Here is a 26,979-nt window from a genome sequence, read left to right as displayed (position 1 = left end):
TTGTATGCCAATTAATTCTCTCAAGTTTCTTAATGCAAAAAAAAATGCATTCACAGCTCTCCTGGTTTATAACTGAGTACTGAAGAGTGTGAAGTTAGCCAGTATTTCACAGAAGGCATTAAAGAGAGTTCATGCTAAAGATCTCTGAGTTTTTCTTTTATTAATTACTCAGAGACAGTTTTTTCTACTTTTTATGTAAGCTACTTAAAATAGCCAATTAAAACTATGTCATTTTCTGAATAACAAATATTTATTCTTATAGATTTATTCTTGGATGAGAAATTGGAGTGTATTCTCGTAATGAATGACATCAAAGCAATCAAAGCAATTGAAGCTCTCAAATTTCGTTTTTAAAGCAATGACTTTCTTTTCTCTGAGGTCTAAACTGGAGTTATTTGTGAGGTTTACAAAAATTCAAGATAAAAGAATTGAAATAAGTTACTAGACATATACATACATAGTATGTCTATAATATGTAATTATGTATATACAGTATATTGTATGTATGTATATAATATGTGTTTATAAACAAACAAATTAATCTCTCTTGAGAAACAGTTTTTGTAAGTAAGGATATGTCCAATTTTTAGTTATACTTGGTTTCTGTGCTTTTGACCGAAATCATATAATGGCGCTCTTAAGAGCCTTGTCTCAGCAAAGCAAACATGGATACATTAAGTAGAAAGAAATATGATACCTAAATAGCCTTGCCAAATAGCTAATGAAGCATGACATGAGAAACCACGTATGAATGGAATTTTTGTAAAATTTACCATGCAGTGCATGGAATCTTTGAGTTTGGGTGATACAAATAAATCAGTAGCACGAATGACATTAAAATGACAAATATTTTTAGCAAAACATTCGTGCCGATCCAACATTCTAGTTCAATAGAGAGTATGGGGATTTCAAAGTGTCAGCTTGAGTACTTATTACCATTTTAAGAGCAGATTAATCCCCGGGAAAACATGTTGAATTACAATTTTAACTCTCACTACAATTTTCTGCAGGAAGTCATCTTTTAAATTATATACAGATATACTTGAAAGTAAAAGACACAGCTTAGAAAACCAGATTTAGGAAAAATAATAAGTGAAGAAATGAACTTGCTTTAGCACCTACTTTGTAAAGAGAGACTGTTCTCAAGTATCTACGGATATTTAGTAGCTAATATTAATGATTAAAAAATAATTTAACATTTAGGAAAAATCACTGTGGCGCTAAAGGTAGATAACTGGGCAGTTTCATCAGTTGGTAAGGTTGTCTTTCTGATGAAATGAGAAGTCACAATCTGGAAATTTCCTTTTGTTTTTAAATCCTGTAGCCTTCACCCCCTTGCTCATGCTCAGTATCCCCCTTCAAAAGTTTCAAGGAAAATTTATGGAACAGAATGGCAAGGTGTGTGTGTGCTGCAAGGAGGTGACTGGCATCTGTGAGAGCAGAGCTCAGTTTCCTACTGGTAATTGGACAACAATAGTACCATATTCCCATCCGTTCTTATTTTACTATTCAGCCACTATTATCTGCTTGTCTAAGGTCAAGAAAAAAAGAGGAGGAAAAAGAAAAGAGAGGAAGCAAACTGGTATTAATTTTGTATATTGAGTAAGTAGGAAAATACACCTGCAAAATAATAAAGGGGATGAATGTTAATTGCTGAGAGTACAGTTGCACTGCTGTAGGTAAGAGCTAACTCTAAGCTGATTGCACCCAGCTTTGTAACAACCTTTGTCAAAGCCTGGACTTGGGGAAGTCCTGGCCTTCCTTTGATTGCAGTCTCATGTGGAATCTACCTACTGAGATGAGTAAACATCATATAATTCTTTTCTGTTTGTACAGTTAATGTGGTTGGGGGTGAATGCCTTCCTCTTTGTCTGGTACTATAAGTATTATGATGAAAGAGATGAGTACATATACACCCGAAAACTCCTTGGGGTAAGTATAGCTTCTACCTCATGTAATGTTGGCTTACTAACATTTCTAGTCAGGCATTTTTAGACTTATTCCTTTTAAGATTTAAGATTGTCTAGACAACAGCATCAGCTTCACTCTGCACATTGCCAATTACTTGGTAAGAGTCTCTGAAGGCCTGCCCGTATAAAACCCAAAGCATGGCAGAAGGTTCCAGTAGCATCCTTCTCCACCAGGAACCATGTGCCATTGCTGAGCTGAAAATAGAAATCTCTTAGATGGAAAGCCTGGTTGAAGCCATCTATACAGGGGTGACACTTATGTAACAAGTGAAGTTTTCTGAGTTTTCCAAGTCAGATGGTTTTTATCACTTGTGTTCATAGAGAAGCCCTGCTCCTAGTCACATGTTGTGAAATGATCTTTAGAAAATCAGCCTCTCAATATATCTGTAGATTTTGAGGAACTTGCTCATGTGTTAGATCCTTGCAGTAGGCCAGCAGAGTGGAGTTCCTTGAGTGTCCTTGGGTCCTTAAGCAATCTCAGTTTCATTGAACTGTCAGCCCTCTTCATCACAAAGAAAAGTAATTTCAATTGCAGCCACTCCAAGAACTAATCATTTGCTATAGCATGCTGAAAATATTAACTACTTACATTAATAATAATTAATAAATATTACAAAATAATTATATTGCATTATTATAATTGTTTCTAATTTGTCATGCTGATGTATTCCTCCTGTGTAATAAGGAAACTTCTTTGGCCATTACTAGAATAACAATACAAAAATATTACATGATATCAACTTAAGTAACAGTTAATTCCATTTAAGGGGTAACAGAACTTTATCTAAAATCAAAGATCTAGTTTGAATACTGACCTCAAGTTAACGGTATGGATGCTTAAATATTTAGGATGAAGTAAACTGATATCTGAAACTTACTTTAAAATGCATCAAAAATATAAAATGGTGGTATGAGGAGATGGCTCAGTAGGAAAGAGCACTTACTGAATGAGTGTGAGGACCTGACTGAGTTGTTCAATTTACCAGAACCAGATGTGGCCAAATGTACCTATCACTCCAGTGCTGGGAAGGTGGTAGTTGAGACATGATGGTCCCTGGGGCTTGCTGGAAGCCGGTGTAGCCAAAATAAAAAGGGTGAGCTCCAGGTTCAAAGTGAGACCTCGTCTCAAGAGAATGTGGTAGAAAATGATAGCAATATGGGAGGATACCTGCTGTTTCCTGGTGGATTAGAGCAGTGGGAAGATAGATATGTGATAAAGCATGCATAGTAAAATTTAAATGGTATAGTCTGGGAAGTGAATAAGCAAGAACTCAGAATAAGTTTATGTCCAAGTCTCTTCATTTTTGAAACTGTGCTTTAAAAAATGTTGGGTTGGAGTAGAGAGCTAGTTTCAGATTAAAATAAAGATACCAATTGAATCTAGTCAGCCTATCTAGAGTTCCTTGTTTTAGAAAGATCAGCTCTTCCTCATCTATCAGCAATCAGTTGTCAGTATTCCTTTAGATAAGATTGGGGTCTGCTGTTCATTTTCCCAGCGGATTAAGGAAGAGCCGATCTTCCTAAAACAAGGAACTCTAGATACGCTGACTAGATTCAGCAGATGGACAAGCACTGGGGAATGGCTGGGGGTGCTGACAACACAGTGGACAGTAACAGGGATGACAGAGTATATGGGCTCCAGTGGGGAAAGGGGAGGCTATGGGATGGTGCACAAATTGCTTCATGATAATTAGTAGAGGTGAAAAACATTACCATTGAAATCTACCTGATGACTTTATATCCATACTCAGGTGCCAAGTGTAACCGACTGTGACTAGTAATAATCAGATACATAGAGATTAGAGACGCATGTGCAAACATCTAAGTGTTATTAGCAAAAACAAGGAGTCTTTCTGTAGGAAACAGTATATTTTAAAATGAAACTGAGATCTTTTTTAAAGGTTAAAGCCTCCTTCAATTTTATGTCTTATAGGGTTTATTCTGAGTTCAATATTGTATAACTGTTTTAATTCAACTGTGAACCTAAAAAATTTTAGGAAAAATATGTTCATCTGAAACAGATGCATCTTTGCTCTGGAAATTGTTATTGAATATGTTAAAGCTGTAATGAAATGCTTCTTCTAATCATATGGTTATTAAATAATTTAAAGAAAAGATGCCAGTTGACCCTAGAAAATCCTTTATATGAAGAACCTTCATTTCCAGATACCTTGGAGGATACAGTGTGGGACCTCATAACGGAAACCTAGGGAAGAGAGGTGGGGTATTTTGCTGATTGAAGTCACTCTGCTCCCTATCCTCTCTCTTCTAGTCAGCACTGGCTCTGGCCAGGGCTCCTGCAGCCTGCCTGAATTTCAACTGCCTGCTGATCCTGCTGCCAGTGTGTCGAAATCTCCTCTCCTTCCTCAGGGGTTCCAGCGCGGTAAGAGCAAACATTCTGAGAAGTGCCTCAAATGCTCAAAATCATCATGCCAAATGTTCCTTTTTTTTTTCCTAAGGGAAAGCAAAATACTGCTTTGTGAAATTCAACTTCTCTTGAATGTTCATGAGACAAGCCAGGCCGTATTTGGTAGCTTTATGTTCTTTAATGTTATTTGAAGGTAGGGTTCTCTGAGGCTATCAGTTAAAATTAGTCATTTAATTTAAAAAGCAGAACAAACAAATAATTTGTCCACATTAGAAATGAAGTAAATATGCATGTGTGCATATACACAAGATGTATATGTGTGGATAAACACAGGGCTATATGAATTGGACATGTGACATTTATGAATTAACCATTCAAAACTATTTTAAAGTGAAATAGAAGAAAACCTATTTTTTGTGTAAAACATCTCTAGCAGATGGAATCAATGTTCGAAACAATATAATATAAGGAAATATGACTAGAAATCACTATAACTCCAATGGTGGCACATGCCTATAATCCCAGCAATGGAAAGGCTGAGCCAGGCATATCTTAAGTTAGACGTCAGCTGAACCTACATAGTATGTTCTAGGACAGGCTCAGCTATGTACTGAGATTCTGTCTAAAACAAAATAAAAAGAAAGAAAAATAGTTGCTGGCTTCATGATGCTGAAGGTTTCAGAACTTTTTACATATTTGGAGCTCCTTTCAAATTTACTTCGACATACTCATGTGCCGCTAACTATACTATGCTAGAAGAAGAAAGATTCTGCAGGAAGAATATTTGTAACCTATGAGGTTACAGAAATTTTTACTGGTAGCATTATATGAATATGAGAATTAAGACATTTATAATTTGCACATGAATTCTAATGAATATGCTTTTTTAAAACATTACAAATAACAAACAGTGGGGCCCAAGAGATCCAAAAAATGATATAGGATGCAGCAGGAAATAAAGGTTTCATGGAGAAAATAGCCTGAGAAGGTGCATGGAAGGATAAGCGGCTAGAATGTGTAAATGAGGTGGAAAATCATGCATAAGAAGATGGCATGGGCAAAGCACAGAAAATCGTGAGGAAATCTTATACTCAAAAATAAGAAATGGTATATTACTTCCCATATTGCCCTCTATTGTGTTCTATTTAAAGAGTATTTATTGGGCAGGGGGTGCAGGTCTGTGCATATGAAGGAAGCATGAGGCTCTGGGTTCAATCCCCAGTTCCAAAGGGAAAAGAAAGATAGAAAATATTTATCTAATGTATTAGTTGGTGGATATTTAGATTGATTCTCTATTTTGCTATCATGACTAAAGCTGCTATGAGCATTTGTGTAATTGAAGAAGGAAGATGGAAATTGTCAGGGAGAAATATAGAAACAGTGCATAACATTTGGCAGATTTAACTTGGGCCAAGGACAGACAGCATCCTGAGCTTGATTTGGGGATATTGCTGTATAACTGACTGAAACCATAGTATCAGCTAAAAATGTTTTACTTTGAATTTATTTCCTATTCCTGACCCCACCGAAAGGATTTCTAGGAAAAATTAGGGAATAGTCCCTTAGTAGGTTGCATTCCACTGGCCCTTCAGTGACCACAGACTGTTTTTTCTTTTAATACAATTTTTGTTTCCTATTGTCAGCCTTTTAAAAATAGTTTTTAAGGGGCTGGGAAGATGGCTCAGTTTGCAAAGTGCCTGCTATGAAAACACGAGGACCTGAGTTCTGATCCTGAGCACCTAAATAAAATTCGGGTTTGGAGGTGCTATATATGCCTGTAATCTCAGCACTGGGGAAGAGGAGACAGGAAGTTCCCTGAAGCTTGCTGGCCAGACTGTCTTGCAGAACTGGTGCATTCCAGATTCAGTGATAGACCTTGCCTCAAAAACAAAGTGGAAAGCAATAGAGTGTCTTCACACTCCACATCCACCTTTGACCTTCACATGAACATATACACACACCCATATACCATGCACACATACACTTAAAACTACTTAAGTTGCAATCATTTTGAAGGAGAGTGGCCAGAGAACTACTTTCATGAGAATATAGGAATTGTAAAGGGCAGGTGTCTAAGATAAGAGGAAAACTGGGATTTTACCAGAAAATTAGAACCTTAAAAGTATAGCTGAGGAGTTAATACTTCATTTGACAATCCCAGAATTTATGAAGGGGACTGAAGGTAACTATTATTCACAGGTTATGACTTGTCTTTTACTTTGCTTCACTTCTCCTGGTCTTCCAAATTCATGTTAGTCCAAAGAAGGATTTTTTATTTAAGAATATGCATCAGTCAGTTTGCTAATATAGGACTGAATAGACTTCAACTTTTATATTACCTAACTCATCACACAATACCATTTCATATTAAAAACACTCTCCAGACTGCATTTTTGCAAGTTTAATTTTATATTTAGTGTTGGGGAGAAAAGGTAGCTCAGTAGTACAGCATAAACTTGGCATGCAGTAGGCCCCGTGTCTCATCTCCAGTACTACAACTCTGGAATTGACTGAAGTGACTCTAACATATTTACTTCAGTAGCAACATAACAAAGCAAACAAACACAAACAGAAGAAAAATGTTGGCAAATACGACATTCTGCAAAGAGTCATGCCTTCCACCTCTTGAAAATTCTGCAATGAGGCTCTTTGAGCCAATTCAAAAACTTGATATGCCACAATGTTGTCCTGCAAACTGACAGCCAAACCAACCAAAGCAAAGCAGCAGTACTCAGTATTAGACATTGATCACAAGGCTTTCCAAATAATCTCATGAATGGAAGAATCTACAGGGAAGAAATTCCACTGGATTGAAAGGCTGATTGCTGAGCCACCCATCTTTGATATAGTACAAGAACCAGATGAAGAGTTACTAAATGAAGTCCTTGCACAGTAAATTTTTGTTTTTATGGAGACATGATTCTGTTTTTTGTTTTTGTTTTTGTTTGTTTGTTTTTTCAAATCCTCCATACTCTTGTGTGAATGCTTTCTGTTTAGAGGAAGTAAAGCCTGAGAAACAGGCAGTGTTTTCAGCAGGATGGCCAGTTAAGAAATCCTTGTTACCCCACAACCCTAAATTGCACTGCCTTGACCACCCATGTCCCATGAGCAGCACATGTTGTAATGGCGGCATCTTATGGCCCAGAGACAAATATTCAAAAGAGGATCTTTAATGGCAGGAGTAAATTAGAGAAAAGCCCAGCTCTGTAATCAACTATATCTTTACACAAATGAACATATTTCCTCCCATTTATTTATTTATTTATTTACTTATTTATTTATATTTTTTAATTAGCATAAAAGTAGCAGTTTTCCATATGGTATTTTCATAGTTGGTTTTGGTTGATCACCCTCCCTAGCAGCTCCTTTCCCACATCTCTCTGTCCCCATCTTTCCCTCTTCTACTTTCTTACCACCTGTCCTGTTACCCTTGCCTCTTTCCCTCCCTTGAAAGAAACATTCTTTTATAGACATGATAAATCCATATGTCCTTCCTTCCAAGATTCCCAGTCTCAAATGTGAAATTTGCAAGTGAAGCTACTTTTCCAGTTGGGATTAAAATGGCTGAGTGTGCTGTCAGCAATGTTGGAAATAACAGTAGCCACTCACTGAAGTTCCATAGAACTCATGGCAAGTGGGTGAAATGGGAATACAAGTAAATGGGAGTGTTGAGATTCAAACCGAAGTCATTTTGCCCCCAGAACCCAGTTTCTTTTTTATGTATCAAGTAAACATCTTTAAACTGTCCCGTGGCTCTGTTTCATTTGAGTGTTTTCACCTTCTGAATAACATAGTGTAGACATGATAAGGAAGTTATAATTTCAAGGTCTTATTAATGTGACATTGTGCTAACTAAACAGCCACATGATTTTGTTCAATTCTAGATGTCTGAATCATTCAAACTTTGCTTTGGACTTCTTTAAGTTACTTGGAGGAAAAATCCCTAGGGCTTTGCAGTTTTCTCCCTGCAAACAAACAAGCAATTGTGGTAAAGGCACTCAAGCTTCTTTGTTAAGGGCTATCGTAAAAGGACAGAGTTCAGCACCCAGAAGTCACAGACGAACTTTTAATAACCCTACCTTGATGTGTAGAAGCTAAATTCTAACTCATGACAGTCTTCAGATCAGAAAGAAACAGGAAGGTGAAAAGGTGAGATCTTTTGCCTTATATAGTCCGAGAGTCAGGACCTCATCTTGGCTCTTTCTCTAACCATGTGGCCTCCCAGAGCAAGTCCCTTGAGCTTTCTGTCTCACAGACCTTTAGTGGGGAGACAGGTCAAATAATGCAAATTTAAACCTAAACATGCTCTCCTAGGTGGGGCTATAGCTCAGTGGTGTAAAGCATTTATGTAGCACATGGAGGGCCATGAGTTTCATCCCCAGTGTTGAAAAGGAAAGGAAAAAAGAATGAATGGATATACTTTTAGTACAAATATGCAACTTGATTAAATTTGTCAGTTAGTGAGTTGTCAGCCAATAAATGTTTGTTGAGGCCCATACACACTAATCACTGGAGATATGTAGTAATAGAGAGGCTGAATAGTCACAAGGGCAAGGAGCTCAGAGTCTTATGAAAGAGATATAGAATAAACATGGGGTTTCAAAATTATAAATAAAGCCACACAAATAAAGTGGTGTGTTTCATATATTTTTCTTCTTACCATGGTGCTTTCATCTTCTTTTCTTGAGTTCTGTGGGTTTATTTAAGGCCAGAGCTTCACGTTTCACCCAAAATCTTTATAATTATCTGATGCAGATATAATAATAGACGTTTGGTAAGATCAAGTGCACATAAAATAGAGCTACAAAAGTTTACAGGACACCCCATTAAATATGTGTTTTTCTTTTAGTTCCACTTCTCATTATTTTGAAACTCGGTTTCAATAGAGCATAGAAATTTACCACGGTGTCCCAACAATTGCCCTTGCACTATAATGATAGTTTATTGAAATTGCGCAAGGCTCTTCGTGACAGTAACAGAGAAACTTCCCTTTACAAGTCAATGGGCAAAAGCAAAGAGGTAGTCCAGTAAATAAGCTATGGGGCATGATGAAAGTTTGGTTATTTGGGAGGTACCTGGCAGTAATTCAGAGGTGACTCAAACCATAGAAACAGTATGTATATGATAAGGCACAGAAAACGTCCAGGCAATCAAAAGCAGTAAAGCCCTTCCTTCCAATTTACCAACTGAGCATCCCGGCCCATTTTTCAGGAAGTGGTGAGAAGATCATTTTCTTGAAAGTTCAGAATCAGCATGACTCGTGGCTTCTCTTTAGCTTTGTTGACCATTTCTGACCAAACTGAAGCATGTAATCAGGAAAAATGAAGGATTGCAGCCATCGTGTTCGACCTGTTCTACCGACTCATTAGTTTTCCCTTTAATAAAGTGTGTTTTGCATTAACTAGCTTTTTAAAACTTACCTATTAAAGTACAACAGCATCCTTGAAAGAACACCATATTTCTTTGTCATATGTCTCCATTGTTCTGACACTGTGTTTATTTTTTCTAAGTCTTTACTGCAACAGCCATTAAGGAGCATCAGCATCTACTATTTCCAATCTTTGATCATTGATGTTAATGGTGATGACAAATATAAGACTATGGCTATGGGGATGGCATAAGGAGCACAAATAAAACACTTCTTTTCTCTTCAAATTCATTATGATGCAGGAGTTAGTGAATTTTCCCCTCAAGCCCTCCTTCAAGGAAGTAAGAAATAAAACAGTGCTGAATATAGATAGGTTTAATCATCTTCTTTTCAAGGCAGTGAAAGTGTAATCCCTCTGTGTAACCAAATAATTATTAAAGAAGATTTTAAAAGTACATAGCATATTGATCTTCATGCAGGATGATTTCCCGCTTCCTGGGAAGCCAAGCTTAGTAGCTAAAAAGTTACTCAATGATACAAAATAATATCAGATGGGGAAGAACTACAGAGATTATACAGGTGAGGAAACTATCATACTGGTACTATCATCATGGTAAGCCTGAGACCCAACATAGGTATATATGAAAGCAAAACAATATCAAATGTAGTTAATTCAGTGCTGTTTTCAAGTCTACAAATCCCCATCCTGTGATTCATAAGATAGCAATCCAATTCACGACTCTAGTTAGGACTCTATTAATTATCAACTGCTGGGCAATAAATTGCCGTAAATGCATTGACTTAATACAGCCCTCGTTTATAAGTTTAAAATTGTGTAAATCCAAAGTCCAGCACCCTGTGGTTGGCTTCTCTTCTCAGAATTTCATGAGACTGAGATCACAATGTGTTCTAGGCTAAGATGAGATGGTTGTTCCTGGAAACTCTGGATAAAAATCTTCTTCTGAAAGTCTAGGGCATAGTTCAGTAGTAGAGTACTTCTCTAGCATGCACAAAGCTCTGGGTTCTATCCTCAGCTCCATAAAACAACACAAATAACAAACCAAAAAGACCCTCTTCCAATCTCCTCAGCAAAATTCAGTTCATTGCAGTTGAGGTCTCAGGTTCCTCTTTCCTTGCTAGCTGTCATCCAGTGACCACTCTGAGATCCTAGAGGAGCCAGTATTCTCTGCCATGTAGCACCTCCGTCATCCAGCCAGCAACAGTACCTCCACTCCTTGTATTTCAAATCTCTGACTTCCTTCACCTGGGATTTGTTGACCAAGATTTTAGGAATTTATGGAATTTGTTCAGGTCCACCCAGAACATCTCCCTCTTCTAGTCGACTTGGGACTTTACATTTGAAAAACCTCTTTTGTCAAATAATGCAACAAAATCATACATCATATCTACAAGTCCTATCTAATGCCAAGGGGGAAAGATCATATAAGTCATGACAAATGATCCTAGAATTCTGCCTACCACAAGGACTCCTAAAAACTAGAGGATATGGCAGTTGGAAAACAGGAGGCTATTTCCTTAAACAACTAAAGGAGTTTCCTGCCCTGATTGAGCCCACTGAAAAAGGTTGGTGGTAGCTGAATGTTAGTATACTCTCTATTGGCTTCTTTCCCTTTTAGAATTTTGTTCTCCTACTGAGTCCTCACTTTGAGACAAAATAATTATGATCATATCTTTGCATTTGATTTGATGGAAAATGACATGGAGCTTTAATAGACAAATAACAAACTTGAATTCCAGACAAAGTAAAATTTTAAATTTTGTCTATAATGGAGAAATAATACTTTATTGCATTAAGTGATGGGTAAACTACCCAGATCACAGAAAGCACTTGATAAGCTTTCCTTCCTTTATCTGGAATCTCCATTGTCTTCCTTACTAGTATTTTTGTCACGCCAAGAATGATTGTTTTAAAAATATTTTATTATTTTTATTTTATACGTGTAAGTGTGTTAGCCTCCATGTGGGTGCTGGGAATCGAACCCAGATCTTCTCCAAGATGTGCCAATGCTCTTAACTGCAGAGCCATCTTTCTCGAGCCCAAGAGTCATCTTTTAGGATTTAAATACCTTTTTCTCCTTAGGTGTAGCTAACTGAGAAATAGAGAAATGGGCACAATTTTCATGGAATAATAGTTTTCTATAAAATTAAAATATTTTATTATAACTCCCTTGTATAAATTGAATACAACATTTAGAATGAGATGTTTATTTTATAATAATTTAAAATTTTTGAGAATTTCATACATGAAATCATTTCCATCCCTCCCCATGCGCCCCTCTAATTCCTCCCATATTCCCTCCAATCCCTCTCAATTTCTCATTTTCTTCCTTGATTATTATTGTTAAATATACATATATACATTTATAAATATATATTTATAGTTCCACCAGTCTGGTACTTTTAATTACCATGCACTATGTAGATAAAGCTTAGGCAAAACCCAAACATTCTCAGATAAACCTTGGCTAGACATATATTCGTTCCTTGAACTAGTTGCATGTATAATTTGTCAGTAGGTTGTTGGACTAATATGGTTCCCTCTGTTTTTTTAAACTAGCTAGGCATTATTTATCTCTCTCACTCTCTAACCCTTCCACCATGGTTTCCCCATTTAAAGTGCCCCTATTTTTCCCATTTCTCCCTTAATAATACCCTTCTCCTATGGTCCCTCCTCTCTTGAGCCCCTTCTTTCCCTTTATCTTCAAGTTTCCTTGTATAACTCTCCCTCCCCCCTCCCATTAAAATGACCCCATGTTGTCCATATCTCCCTTATTAACACCTGTTTCCTACTGTTCTTCCCTCTTGGATTCTTTCTTTTCCTTTACCTCCCTGGTTCCTTTTCATTATCCTGTCCTTATCATGTATCCTGTCTGGATACACACTCACTTATAAGGGTTTGGTGTTAGGATCCATATATGAGGAAGAACATACGTCTTTTGTGTTTTTCTGAGTCTGTGTTACTTCACTTAGTATAACAGTTTCCTGTTCCATCCATTTACCTGAAAAATTCATGATTCCATCTTTCTTTACTGCTGAGTAGGACTCCATCATATAAATGAACCACATTTTCATTATCCAATGATGAATTTATATTCATACTCAGGTGCCAAAGATCTCAGAAAGTAATTGACTGTGACTAGTAATAATCAGATATACAGAGATTAGAGATGCATGTGCAAACATCTAAGTGTTATTTGCATTAAAAATGAGTTTTACTGTATGAAACAGTATATTCTAAAATGAAATGGAGATCTTTTTGAAAGGTTAAGACCTCATTCAATTTTATGTTTTATAGGGTTCATACTGAGTACAATAATGTATAACTGTGTTAATTCAACACTGTGAACCTAAAAATTACAGCCAATTTTGAAAGAGATACTTCTTTGCTCTGGAAACTGTTATTGACTATGTCAATGCTGTTGTAATGAAATGTTTTTACTAATTATGTGGTTATTAAATAAATTAAATATATATATATATACATATGTCTAATGTACTGAGTCCATTTAGAGACACTCATGTGTACATGTGTTTAGGATTGACCATTTGAAATTACATAATTTATCAGGGACAGGGACCTAGTCTCTACAGAAAACTGTTTTGCCTTCCCTCTGCATCCATTGATTGCCTGTAGCTCTTCATCTAGAGGTGGGACCCCATTTAGAGATGAAATGGGTGAAAATTCCCCCATCCACATTGTCATAGCAACTAGAATCAGTTATTTATATTATCTAAGACATTTTTAGAATTTCACTCTCTAAAGTACTCTAAATTTCTGTGGCAATACATTTAGATTTGAGAGCAGAGCTGCTAGGACAAGTAATTGAACAATTTACAGGAGAATAAAACTCTATTGCAGCCATCAACTAAGTTTTCATTTCTCTGCTTTGAGCACTGGCTTGACTCCAGATTCAAATCTACATGCTCTAGCATATGCAGGTAGGACAAGTACACTAAAATGTGTATCAAAAAACTATTTTTAATGTCATGGTAATCTTGTAAGCTGTGAAATACTAGAGTATTTATACAAGCTGCTGTCTGATTGTCCAGATTTAAATTGCAAGATAATTATCTTTGTTTCTTCATCTGTTAAATAATAATCATAATGGTCCCTCCCTAATAAGACTGATGTAAGAATCAAGTTAATACACATAAACACTTAAAACAGTTCCTTACACAAGTTCTTGGTGAATGTTAGTTATTGTTATTTGTGTTATTACTATATGACAACAATCTTCCTTGTGATGTCCCTGACCTACATGGGAGAGTGAACTCTCTTCTCCCTTCCTATAGTGTGTATAAACAATAGTGTTTCTGAAAAGCTACTCACTTATTGTAGAACTGTTCACTTACCTTTGCATAAAAATCAATAAAAATATGCATTAAAAAAGAATATACAAGGAAACTGTTTAGGGCATAGACTTCTGGTTAAGAATTTCTACCATTCTTTTTCTCTTAATGCAAAGTGTTGCTCAACAAGAATTCGAAGACAATTGGACAGAAACCTCACTTTTCATAAAATGGTGGCATGGATGATAGCACTTCATACTGGTAAGTTTATTAATACTTTTGAAATTGCAAAGAAAAGTTGTAACCAGAGAGTCTCTACTTTTCTTGACTACATATGCATATCAGATTTTACAGGCCCATTATGTAGTGGTCAGATGAGTTCTGATGAAAAGCATTCAAACTCTTTTTCTGTTTCCTGATGTTGGGATTAATTACTAAGATCTTTTTGAACCTTAGGATCTTCCCATACAAATTAAATTACAATATGCGGTTTCATATCAATCTTGCTGTACTCACCATTTCCTAAAATTTTGGTATCAAAAATGATTGTTATTAATACATTTATGGTAATTTTTATTCATTATACAAAAATTTCTTTGTTACAAATGTGGACTTTGTGGATCTTTGCACTAAACCTAGAGAAATATCAACCATAAATTGAAAATATCTCAAGAAAGTCTTTCTCAGCTACATGCCCTCATTGTTACTACCATTACCTTATCCTATGCATGCATATAATAGGGATACAAATTTGAATTTACATGTAATCTATTGTACATTATTATCATCATTATTATGGTTAGAGTATTGGTGCAAGAAAGGATGTACCTAGGACGCTTATAAAATCTTTATGAATTCACTTAACTAAAACATGCGCCAGAAAATAGAAACACACAGTAATGAAAAAAACAGCATTTTACTCTGCTCTTAGAGAGGCCATCTCTTACCTGACTCAAGTAGGCTTAGTTTAGAGCCGTTTAACTGGATTCCTCTTCTACAAGACTGTGTAGGTCTTTTGACCTGTGGCAAAAGAAACAGTTCAAAAGAAATGTATGATAATTTCCTGTTAGATAGTAGCATACTATAACCATTTAAGAATTCAGACTTGTATACCAAACTCCTTAGATTCAGTTCCTAATTCAGCTACTTCTTCACAGGGTGACCCTTGGTGATATTTTTAAGGCAATCTATGTCATAGTTCCCCCATCTTCTATGGGCTGATATTAAATGAATTTAGAACACTGCATTAATGTAAGCATTAAAGAATTGCAAATCACTTAGAGCAGTGTCTGGCACCTGGGAAGCCCTGTGCAAGTGATAATGACATAATGATTTAATTATTGTAATGGATTTTTTTTTTTTTTGCTTAAGAGATTTGTGCTTATGACCATTGTGACAAACATAACTGAAGTGATCACACCACTCTGTGGAGGTGATGAAGCATCACATGAGTGCTTTTCTTGTTTGAGCACAAATGTGTTAAGAAAACAGAAATGATAAGAATACATCAAAATCGCTCAGAGGCCAAAGTTTTTTTGTAGAAACTTAGAAATCGATTGGACCTTCATGAATGTTACATCAATACTTCATTTTATAAATGATGAAACCTGCACCAGAGGGGCTACATTATTTTTTCCACAGTCACAGAAGTAGAAAGGAGGTGATCCACTAGGACTCCCTTGTTTCTCTGGACATCTGGACCCAGTTCTTGTATGCAGCATCCTAGGCCATCCCTTTGTTTCCCTATGATAGTCATTGGCTGTGGTCACAAATCCAGATTTCAATAATTTTGTGCATATCTTTTACCCTCTTTGTGTCTCTTCTCTGCCCTCTTTAGTGATTCACACCATTGCACATCTGTTCAACGTGGAATGGTGTGTGAATGCCAGAGTCAACAATTCTGATCCATATTCAATAGCACTCTCTGACATTGGAGACAAAGAAAATGAGACTTATCTCAATTTTGTTAGAGAAAGAATCAAGGTAAGCTTCTCCTTCTTTGTTTCAGATGCTTGCTGGACTATTAAAACAGAGAACTTTGCTTGAGTGTAAAACTGAGTGAAAAACTCTATTTGCCAGAAAAATAAACAATGAGAATTCACTAATGATTAGAATGTAAGTTTAGAGAAAATGTCTCCCACGCTCCTGATTCCATGTGTGTATCCTGATTCCAGATATTTTCCAAGTCCTTAGGCTCTCCTGTGAAAAAGCTTGTGTGCAGAGCCTGGAGTAACTCACACTCAACCACAACTATGTACACAGGTCAAATAAAGTGGGGGGTTCATGTCTGATCAAAGTTGGGATTACTGCTTGCCGTGGGCAAAAGGGATCCCATAACATGAGGAAGTCTGAGTGGGTATTTCCAGAGGATGTTAGAAGGGGCTTGCTATGAGACTTGGGCTTTTTTTTTTTTATTAGATGGTTGAGGGAAGGTTTAAGGAAGCTGGGATTTTCTCTGAATCAGATATAAGAAATTGAGGCTAGTTCTACGATCACTATCTTAATTTTTTTTCTAAGAGGCAGAAAGAACAGATCAGGGCTAAATCTATATAATATGTGAAAGCAGCAGTCAGCCAGTTTTGTCTAGTCTAGAACATGATTTTTGGAACAGTATTGCTCTTATCTTGTCCTGTTGCAGAGGCAAAGTAACCTTGTTTAATGTTGGTGCTATGAAATTAATTGTGTACAGTAGGGAACACCCAGGTTAAGGGTTTGGTGTTAGAGCACACAGCACTGATAGCTGTCAGTGGTGCTTTGCTTCTTTCTCATCTACAACATCTAAGGTGTGGTGTATGTGCACGTGTGCGCGCGCGCTAATTGTTAATTTTTGGTCCTTTGGGAGTAACGTGGCAGTCTTTCAAGGGCAGCCATGAGGGTATCCAGAGGGAAGAACCTCTTGCATTCCATTAGATATTGAAGCTTCTTAGATTCAGCGAGAAGCTCCAGGAGATTTTCATGTAGCCAGTGGCCTAGGAAGATATTTAAATTGCATTATTATCCATCAAATTTCAAACACATTCTTTTATGTTTAGAAAAATAACTATAAGGAAAAAAAATCTTCATTTTCCCTAAATTATTATCCTCAACACTGACATGACATGACAAAAGCTTGCCTGATTTATCAGTTCTATGATACGTTGTCCGATAATCTTCCTTTCTATTGTTCATTGTTTGCCTGATGTCTAAGGATGACAGTTTGAACAGATTGGGTGAACTGACACTGTGATGCTCTGCCCAGTTCTCCTTAGGTCAGTTTTACTGGATCTGAGTTCACTCAGAGTGCTTTCATGTTCACTGACTTATACCTATTTCCTCCTCTAAGGACCTTCCTGCAGCTACTACTATTCCTTTGCCCACAGGATGAGATCTGAAAGCATCAGGACAGTTACCTCTCCCTGAGCATCCTTTAGCCAATAACTATTGATGAGCACAGACCATGAAACTCAGCTTCCTCCCCCTGAGTCAGCATAAACCCTGAGGTATAGCTTACCCTCAGACTAGTGTGTATATCCTGATTCTCTGATCCTTATTTAATAGTGCTCTCTGAGATTGAAGACAAAAAGAAAGACATAGTCTTACAGGGGCAACTTCAGCTTGATCCTGTGCATATATATTGGAGTATCCATAACAGCTAACTCTTTATCACCTCTGCTCCAAGCCCTCCTGTCAAAGGCAAGAGACCTAGCCTATGTATTTCACCAGTTTTATTTTCAGTTTCCTGGAAATAGTGATAGTGAGATCATCTATAGGGCCAAGTTAAAACTACCCCATGTGAGACTTTGTCTGTGGTTGACTCCTCAATGATGTAAGACTGTTTAAATTTGGAAACATCTACTCTAACACCATAACTCTCTGTGAGGAATGATTAGGATATTCGATGGAGTGGGGGATACCTTATTTAACAGCTTTTTAAATGGGCAGTTCTACAGCTGTCAGCCTAGAATTAATGTGTGTGTGTGTGTGTGTGTGTGTGTGTGTGTGTGTATTTCTGTTTTACAGAATCCTGCAGGGGGCCTGTATGTGGCCGTGACTCGGTTGGCTGGCATCACGGGAATTGTTATCACACTGTGTCTCATATTAATTATCACATCCTCCACCAAAACCATCCGGAGGTCTTACTTTGAAGTGTTCTGGTACACACACCATCTCTTTGTGATCTTCTTCATCGGCCTTGCCATCCATGGAGCTGAGTGAGTTTTGTAACTTCATAGTCAAAGACTTTAGGGCCTTCACTTTCCAAGTGTGTTGCCTAACTAAAGGCACATTGACTTTCTCACTTTTGTGTGGTCAGTTGGTCTGCTGAGGGAATGTGAGAAGACAGTAGAGGTCAGTTCAATAGAAACAGTGACATTTTTACTTTGTTGCATTTAGTTGTTTTATAGTGCAGTTACTTAAAGAAAGCTTTATACACCTATTGTATAAAATATACTAAGAGTACTAATAGGATCTTAGATATCTACCATGTTGCTTCTGTGACTTAATCACAAGTAGATTAAACAAAATCCCCAAGTAGAAGAGTTAATGATTAATCATTTAAAAGGATTTTCTGTTTTTTAATTGATTTTGACTTAAGTCAACAATAATTCTCTGGTTGCCTACTGTGTATGAGACCCTCTCAGGAACATGGGCTTTGCTTCCAGACTTTCTGGTATAATAAAGTTAATAATTAACTTCTGAGCACTTGTTCTATGTCAGGTTCTGTGCAATATTGATACTCAGTGTCTCATTCAATCCCTCTAATGTGTAGATGGGGAACAGGACAATAAAAGTGGTAAAATATGTGGGTCATGCCACTCCCAGCTGGCATGTGGCCTAGAGCACAAGTGGTTTAGAGCGAATGCACTCATAGAGACACACATTACACGAGTGTACACTTGGAGGACTATGCTTTAATATCAAGTTTCCTTTCTCTACTCTTTCACACAACCTACACACAAAGTAAGGTCCAGGAAAGTTCCACGGTGAGTATAGGGTTCCAGGAAACTAGGCGTGCAGGCTCAAGCACTCTTTTCAGAGCCACAAAAGCTAGGGGTGACCAAGATTTGAGAGTAAAAAGGGGAAGGATGGAGAGACTGAACCTTGGATAACTTATGGGTGTGTTCTTAAACTACTTCCTGATTCTAAACCCTGATAAACTCTTTCTAAGCACTGATAAAACAGTAGAGATGAAGAATCTCCTGACTCTCCTAGAAGAACTGAATATCTTTAAGCAGAATTTGCTCACAATCCAGCTATCTCAGAGAATCCTACAAAAAAGAAGGAATTTCTTCCCCTTTTAATAATCCCACCAATTCTTGTTTGTATAGTACCACAGATATCTGTCTTCCTTTGGAGCAGAGGTTATTACTTTGTTCTCCATTTAAGGAGTATTTGCTATTTACACTGGTTAGAGGATTGCTTACAGTTTCATAGTAAGATGACAGTTAAACTGGAATTGAAATTCAGGTTTGACGAACTCTGTTCCTATTATTGAGAGGACAAGGAGAAATATCACGTTGCTTTCTCTCATTCATTCCCCACATGGAGTCAGGAATCAAGAACTTTAATAATTATTATTTCTCAGACTACTGTATTACACGTGACTTCTTCACTCATCATGTGAATTGACTACTAAATTCAGTGTTTAGTGAGGTAATATTATATTATACCTGTTTTACAGATGAAGCAACTGAAGCTCAAAAGAAGTCCATGTTCCCAAGATTCCCAAACTATGAATGAGTAGAACTGAGATTTGAACTCAAGAACTATCCAGGTCAAAAACAGACTTGTTTTCAACAAAGCATTCTGCTTTTGTACCTTCCAGTAAAATTGCACTGATGCTATCGCCTCCCCCAGTTTACTATACGAATTCACAGAGATACTTAGTCAATAGTGCCTTTCCTCAAGCCTAGTCATAATGAGTACTCATACATGCTAATTTTCTTCATCAAAACCTGGGAATAGAAAGGGGTTGTTAGTGACCCTGAATTCAACCATTCTCAGAATACAGTGAATGATATGTTAAATTTTAGGTTCCCAAAACAAAGTTTTGCAAGTGAACTTCCCCGTTTCTTCTCTTAGTATACTCTGAAGACCATGGAATTTGCATCCTTTGAAATCAACTTAACTTTGTACCTCTGTCTTTTTATCACCACTAACCCAAAATTGTCTTCTATTTAGTAATTGCTTAATTAATACTTACCAAGTTGACGTAAAGGGACTCTAAGTGCTTTAAAGAACACATTACCAGTGGCAATGTCTGTCAGAATTATATAGTCCTGTTTAAGTTAAATCTCAGAAAGACCTCCACCCCTTGACTGAATTTAAATAATTTTTGCAACATAGTCTTGATGTGTAGACAAGGCAGGCCTTGGAACCCTCAAAGTTATGATCTTCATGACTTAGCCTCCAGAGAGCAGAGATTACAGGTGTGCATCACTACTCCAAGCCTAGACAATTTGGAGGCCCACAAATAAAACACTCTGCTAGTCTCAAGAGAACTATATATAATTCTGTGGTTTGTCGACTATAAAAATGCATCATATGTATGCTCTTATGAAATTATATTGGCCCCTTTAATCTTTGGTTATACTTCCCTTTTGGGTGTTTAAGGACATACAATTGGACCAGATAAACTGATTTGTTTTTACTCTTGAGGTCGTTTGAGGATCTGTTCCTCAGGGGTCCCATGGGCTTGGGAGGAGCCCCTGGCTCCTTTCTTTTACCAGTTCCATCTATGTGAAGGTAAGTCAAAGGTCCTGCTCGACCATTGTTGGCTTCTCTTGGAAGCATGGAGGAAATGATTCCTCCGTGTTGACCCTCCTCTTTATAGACTGGACACTGGTTCAAGTCCATCTGGTGGGGTCTCCTTGGCCTCCTTGATCAAGAGGTCAGATGACCCACCACCATTACAGGACATTTTGCGAGATGCTCATAGTCCCTGGGAACTAATCGATCTAGGAGGGCAAGGAGCAAAAAGTGTCCTTTGTGTTCCTCTGACCCAATTAGTATAGATCTCAAGGTATGTCTGTTAAACATCCAAGAAGGTTAGTTCCACCATTCTGGCATTTTTAATTACTGTGTGTCCTGCAGATAAATCTTGGGTAATGACCAGTTGGTCTCAAATAAACCTTATCTAGAGATATATTTCTTGATCTGTTATGTATAATTTGTCAGTAGATTGTAGGAATAATATGGTTCCCTCTGGTTGACAAACAGCAAAGCCAGACAGGCAATACCTTCAGTCGAGTTGTTGGCCAGGATGGATAAAGGCTCTTCCAGACAGTAACCCAACATACTACTGGAAAAATGAACAGCAGACCCCAATTCTATCCAAAGGAATACTGACAATGGATTGCTGTAGATGAGGAACAGCTGATCCTCCTGGAACAGGGACCTCTGGCTGACTAGATTTACCAGAAGGGCAGATAAGGGGGAATGGATGGGGGTGCTGACAGCACAGTGGACAGTGGCAGGGATGGCAGAGTATGGAGGCTCTAGTGGGAGAGGAAGGCTGTCTATCTGATGAGTTTGTATTCATGCTCAGATGCTGAGGAGCTCAGAAGGTGGGCGACTGTGACCAGTGATAGTCATGTATATAGAGATTGGAAATGCATGTGAAAACGTCTCAATGTCAATTGACTTGGAATGAATTTTTCTGTATGAAACTGTGTGTTTTGACAACAAAGTGGAGATCATTTTTAAACGTTGGAACCTCATTTAATTTTATGTCTTATAGAGTTTATAATGAGTAAAAGATTATACAAGTGTAATAAAAAGAATAAAATATATTTTTAAAATGAGAAAAAAAATGCATCATAAAGAGAAGAAAGGTAGTCTATGCCTTGCTGGCCACAACTTTGGCTTGCAGGGATGTCCTTGCTGAAGGGGAATTTTTGCTGATTTGCACAAAGGCCCTCTACAGGTTAGCCAGTGGCCTGTTACAATTGCCAATGTTCTGGGTTTTTTATGTTTGTTTGTAGATGAAAACTATACTTGAGAAAAGCACCTTCTCCTTTTAAAAGGACATACACTGGTAATCCAAGACTCACACTTTATAATGTTATGTGTAGATATTCTTTGTGTCATTTTTTGTTTATAGTCAAACATTTTCTTTCTCTTACTCTGATTTCTTTGTGAGGATAAGATACTACTTAAAAAGGAGGGCCCCAAGTAGGATACTTGAAATACGCCCAAAATTGGGGTTGAGGGTGTAGCTTATTGGTAAAGTGGTTACAAAGCATACATGAGATCCTGGATTTTGAAGAGTCTAAAATATGCAAGCAGCTTAATTTCTTGCTATTGAATACTGTGGACTTACATTTTGCTTTTTTTTTTGTTTGTTTTGATTTCTCCCAGACGAATTGTACGTAAGCAGACTAACCATAGTATGGAAAAGCACAATATAAAATTCTGTGAAGACAAAATCTTAGATTGGGGAAAAATAAAGAATTGTCCAATACCAGAGTTCTCTGGAAACCCTCCTATGGTATGCATTACATATTTCTATTTTTATTCGTGGCAATCTTAAGAAGCAGATACAAATGTCATAGAGCTGTCCATTAAGAACATCACAAATCTTCTAGAGGGCTGCATCTACTTTTCTTATTATATGTACTGACTAGAACTGTTTCTCAAAAAATAAGTTTTGTATTGCTCTGTTGTCAGCGTCCTTGCATGGAACTTGGAAAAAAGTCTTTTAAAAAATATTTTATTTATTATTATTTGTATTTTATGTGTATGAGTGTATATCTTGTATGTAGGTAAGTGCATACTTGTTGTGTGATGCCCACGGAGGTCAGAAGAGGGAGTCATCAGATTCCCCTGGGGCATCAGATTTCCCCGGGGCTGGAGTTACAGATGGTTATTAGCTGTCACATGGGTTCTGGGAATCAAACGGAGGTCTGTAAGAGCAGCCAGTGCTCTTAACCACGAACCTTCTCTCTAGCCTCAAAGCAGTGTTGTTAAAATTGCTCTTTGGGTTTAAGAGGTACTATCTTTTTTCTTCTGGATATGAGGATCATAATAATAGTAGTTAATGATTATCAGAGATATACATAGGGATTCTGTTCTGATCTGAGTTGTATAACTCAAATAAATCACCCATAAGGAACTATGAACCTCCTTGGGTACAGGAAGTCAAGCATTCTATATGGCTTTCAGAACTGTTAAGAAGAATTGATGAAATAGCAAATTGTTTTGCCTTTCAGTATTGGGAGATCCAATCTATCAGGCATGACAGGAGCTGGACATCCAGAATCACACAAACACCAAATGGCAGTCACCTCATGTTAAGACAGGGCAAGCAAGGGGAAACATGATAAAATGCTTACTTTGTCCTATAGCGAGATCTTCTGAGCTCCATTTTATACATTCTGTGTTATCTCTGCTCCATAAAGTGAGGAAAAGGCCTTATAATCTTCATAGCTTTTCTTCTATTGCAGACATTAGACTTTCTTGGCCATTGTACTAGCCACTGGTATAAAACTGAACAAAAGTGAACATTTGCATGGGGCTTCAGAAAAGGATTTTAACATTTTCATTGAGCATGGTAGAGCATAAAGACAAATCTCCTTTCCCATTTTCCCCTGCTCTCTTGCCATAGGAATATTTTTCCACTAGACCCATCACTCTGTAAATGCTTAACACGCTTCAGCATCCTTGTTCATTAATGAAATCAAACACACATCAGTGAATCATACTATATTCATACATCTATAGCAAAGGTAAAAAGGAACCTGATTGCCAGTTCTTTTATGGTCTGGGAAAGGCACACTTCCTCGATGACACTGGAATGATTTTGACTCCTTTTTCTGGCAGCTGCCACAAAAGGAGCTTCTAGATTTCTGAGGATATTAGAGGCAATGTCCAAATCTGGTGCCATTCAATGTCACCCCATAGTGGCAACCAGGAAACAGGACATGGAAGACTTTTAAAGTACCTGTCTTCTAAAGATGAAGTCCAGCAAAAGAATATTCCTCACTTCTGATGTAGATATTGTTCAACTTTGGCTAAAGATGTGGACATTCAAGTAGTTTCAATTTTCAACAATAAATTTTCAAAAATATAATTTAATAGTTAGGTCATATGTGAAACTATGGGGGCACTCTCTAATTGCCCTGAATCCATTCTGAAATAGCATATGTGAGCTGATATTGCCTTATAATTTTTTGATATTTCAAATATTAGACTATGAAACCAGTTGGTCAAATCCCATGGTGAATCTGTTTGGCCTAAATGTTTATATAGAGTCTACAATGATACAAAGCAATCCCAATATTATAAAACACTTTATATTCTGATCAGTGAATCAGACAGAACTCTTAAAACCTTCATGTGTGTCTCTTCAGCAAGTGCAATGCATAGTTCCTAGAATTTACCAGAACACTGGAGAAACAGCTGAACTCTTGCACAAAATTTGTCATCTTGCAAAAGCTTAAGCTGTGACACCATGTCTGAGATAAAACAACTTCAGGGTTGCATTAAAAATATCATGTTGCTGAAGACACGTTAATTCTGAAACCATCCTTGCTGTGTTGTAGGGTTAGTGTAACTGCAGTTATGACACTGAGAGGAAATCTCATTCTTGTCAGAAGTTCCTCTTTGGAAAGTTTCAAACTGTAGATACAGTTCCCCAATGTGGCTAAAAGAATATTTATTTTTACTGGCTTAACTATTTATCATAATTTCATTTATTTATTTATTTATTTATTTATTTGCTTATTTTAGGAAGGGTTTTACTACGTAGCCCCAACTGGTCTGGTACTCACTATGCAGACCAGGCTGGCCTCCAACCCATAGAAATCCACCTGCTTCTGCCTCTCAAATACTGGTATTAAAGATGTGCACCACCATGTGTGACAGTTTTAGATATTTTCATATGTTGTTTTATTGAAAAATATTTATCAATAGCAAATATTTAAACAAGCCTACAAATGTTAACCTGATTGTAAAATATTTTCTCCTTATGAATATTTTTCTAGTTATCACAACTCCTTTACCACATCTCATTCTTTTAATTTTCTGTGATTATAGACTTGGAAATGGATAGTGGGCCCCATGTTCCTGTATGTCTGTGAGAGGTTGGTCCGGTTTTGGCGATCTCAACAGAAAGTGGTCATCACCAAGGTATTGAATGATTTAGAAATTGTTGTTATTGGTAGTGTCTAAGTACAGCATGGACAAGTCTCTCAAAGTTCTCTATATGGTTGGTCAGAGATGCCTTTTACCCAGATTCTTTATATTAAATTAAAAAAAGACATACTGTTTATTTTAATACATTCAGCTCAATGAAACGGATAGACCTTTAAAAGGGGGTAATAGAAGGTGCCACTTTCTATGATATTCTCCCTGACACTGTCTCTCTCTAGCCTCTCTCTTTCTCCTCTCCTCTTCCTTCCCCTCTCCCCTCAACCTTTCCTCTTCCCCCTTCTCTCCTCTTTCTCTCTCTGTCTCTGTCTCTCTGACTCTGTCTTTCTGACTCTGTCTCTCTGTCTCTCTATGTATTAATGAACCAAAATTTTTGTACTAAGAAAAGCAACCAGAATAGGTTGAAAGAGCTTTCTAGTTCTCACTTTTTCTTTTTTGTATAAATTATCCTAGAATATCAGAGCTAAAGTGACTGAAGTGTCAAGCCAATTCATAACTAAGCTACACTTTGTTTTGGTCTCTTAATGCCAGCTCTGGGGTGTTTTTTTTCTTCTCCATGAATTTGTATTTTATTTTTCCTTACAAAGGAAGGAGATAGTCATTTGGAGAAATAGATAGATGATAGATAGATAGATAGATAGATAGATAGATAGATAGATGATAAATAGATGATGATTAGGAAAAGTCCTTGTTGGAAATTTAGCAAACCCCCAACATGAATATTTTGTCACATAAAATTTAATTCAGTTCAAAAAATGTTTAATTCAGTTTAATTCATTTCAGAAAAGAATCTTCCAAAAGCCTATTATAGATTAGTTTTGCAAAACATAAAAATTCTCTCTGTCCTCCAGCCTATATTTTTATTTGACATTTATAGAGATTTGAGGCATAGTAAAGCTAGTCCTGCTGTCATTGGCTGTCTTACAATAGAGGAATACAAAACAATTCTCCTTGTATGGTATTTACACTGCATTATAAGAAAAATAGCAGAGATCAGCAAAAGCGCCTGCCATAAATTTCCCCTTCATAAATAAGATATTGAACTAGACAAATATTTCTCCTAAATATGTTTCTAAGGCAAATTTGTTTTCTTTCATTTTTTAAAAGCATAGGTAATTATTTTAACTTTTGTTACTTGGAAGATAAAAATATGAACTAGTGAAAATGACTTCATTTCCAGATAGACATATATCAAAGTTAGGAATTAGAAATCATTTTTTTCCATAGGCAAATTTGTTTTCTTGTAAAGAAAATAGATGTTCACTTTCTTCTCATGCAAATACAAGAAAAGGATGTCATCTGAAAATAGTCTAGTGATACTGCTGCCTACTAGTACATCTTATTTAGTTAAATTCTCTTTATGCCTGTAATAGAAAAATTTAAATATAAGAAAAATTGTTTCGTCGCATGAAATTACAACATGGTAAACAATTTTCAACATAATTTTCTCTGTTAAAAATGATGCTTTCCAACTCCTTATTTCGGAGTAGAGGAAGTTTATTGTAACCTTATATTATGCACATATAAATCACAATTTTAGAAACATTTAACAATTTCTTGGTGGTGCTAGGGATCAAACTTGGGCCTCACACATGGTAAGTATATATGTTACCATTTAGCTATCACCTTAATCAACAGTTTTTGTTAAAAACATTTCCCATTCTTTTACAATTCTTCATTCATGGAAATAAAAGGCTGTTAGTATCAGTGAACAGTGAAAAGCTGTTATTTCTAGATTACTTTCTTTCCTTTGATGTCCTTAGATGTCTTTAGTTGTACCTAAAATTCTTCTAGGTGTCTTAGGAATCTTCAAAGAAGCAGTATATTACATTTTT

General features: G+C 36.8%; 1 protein-coding gene across 1 annotated transcript in view; it reads left to right on the top strand.

Annotated features, from left to right (window-relative positions):
• The window catches only part of LOC103734151 (cytochrome b-245 heavy chain), a 40,970-nt gene that overhangs the window by 572 nt on the left and 13,419 nt on the right, over positions 1–26,979 (top strand). The window contains exons 2-8 of the mRNA XM_008833050.3: positions 1,837–1,932; positions 4,243–4,353; positions 14,194–14,278; positions 15,855–16,000; positions 18,017–18,207; positions 22,355–22,484; positions 25,031–25,123. Of these exons, the coding sequence (XP_008831272.2) occupies positions 1,837–1,932; positions 4,243–4,353; positions 14,194–14,278; positions 15,855–16,000; positions 18,017–18,207; positions 22,355–22,484; positions 25,031–25,123 (852 nt within the window). The remainder of the gene's footprint in view (positions 1–1,836; positions 1,933–4,242; positions 4,354–14,193; positions 14,279–15,854; positions 16,001–18,016; positions 18,208–22,354; positions 22,485–25,030; positions 25,124–26,979) is intronic.

The sequence above is a fragment of the Nannospalax galili genome, unplaced genomic scaffold (assembly GCF_000622305.1).
Source record: "Nannospalax galili isolate Female #2095 unplaced genomic scaffold, S.galili_v1.0 scaffold556, whole genome shotgun sequence".
Taxonomy (NCBI): Eukaryota; Metazoa; Chordata; class Mammalia; order Rodentia; family Spalacidae; genus Nannospalax; species Nannospalax galili.
The sequence above is the reverse complement of the archived record's forward strand: the minus strand, read 5'-3'. Positions and strand labels throughout refer to the sequence as shown.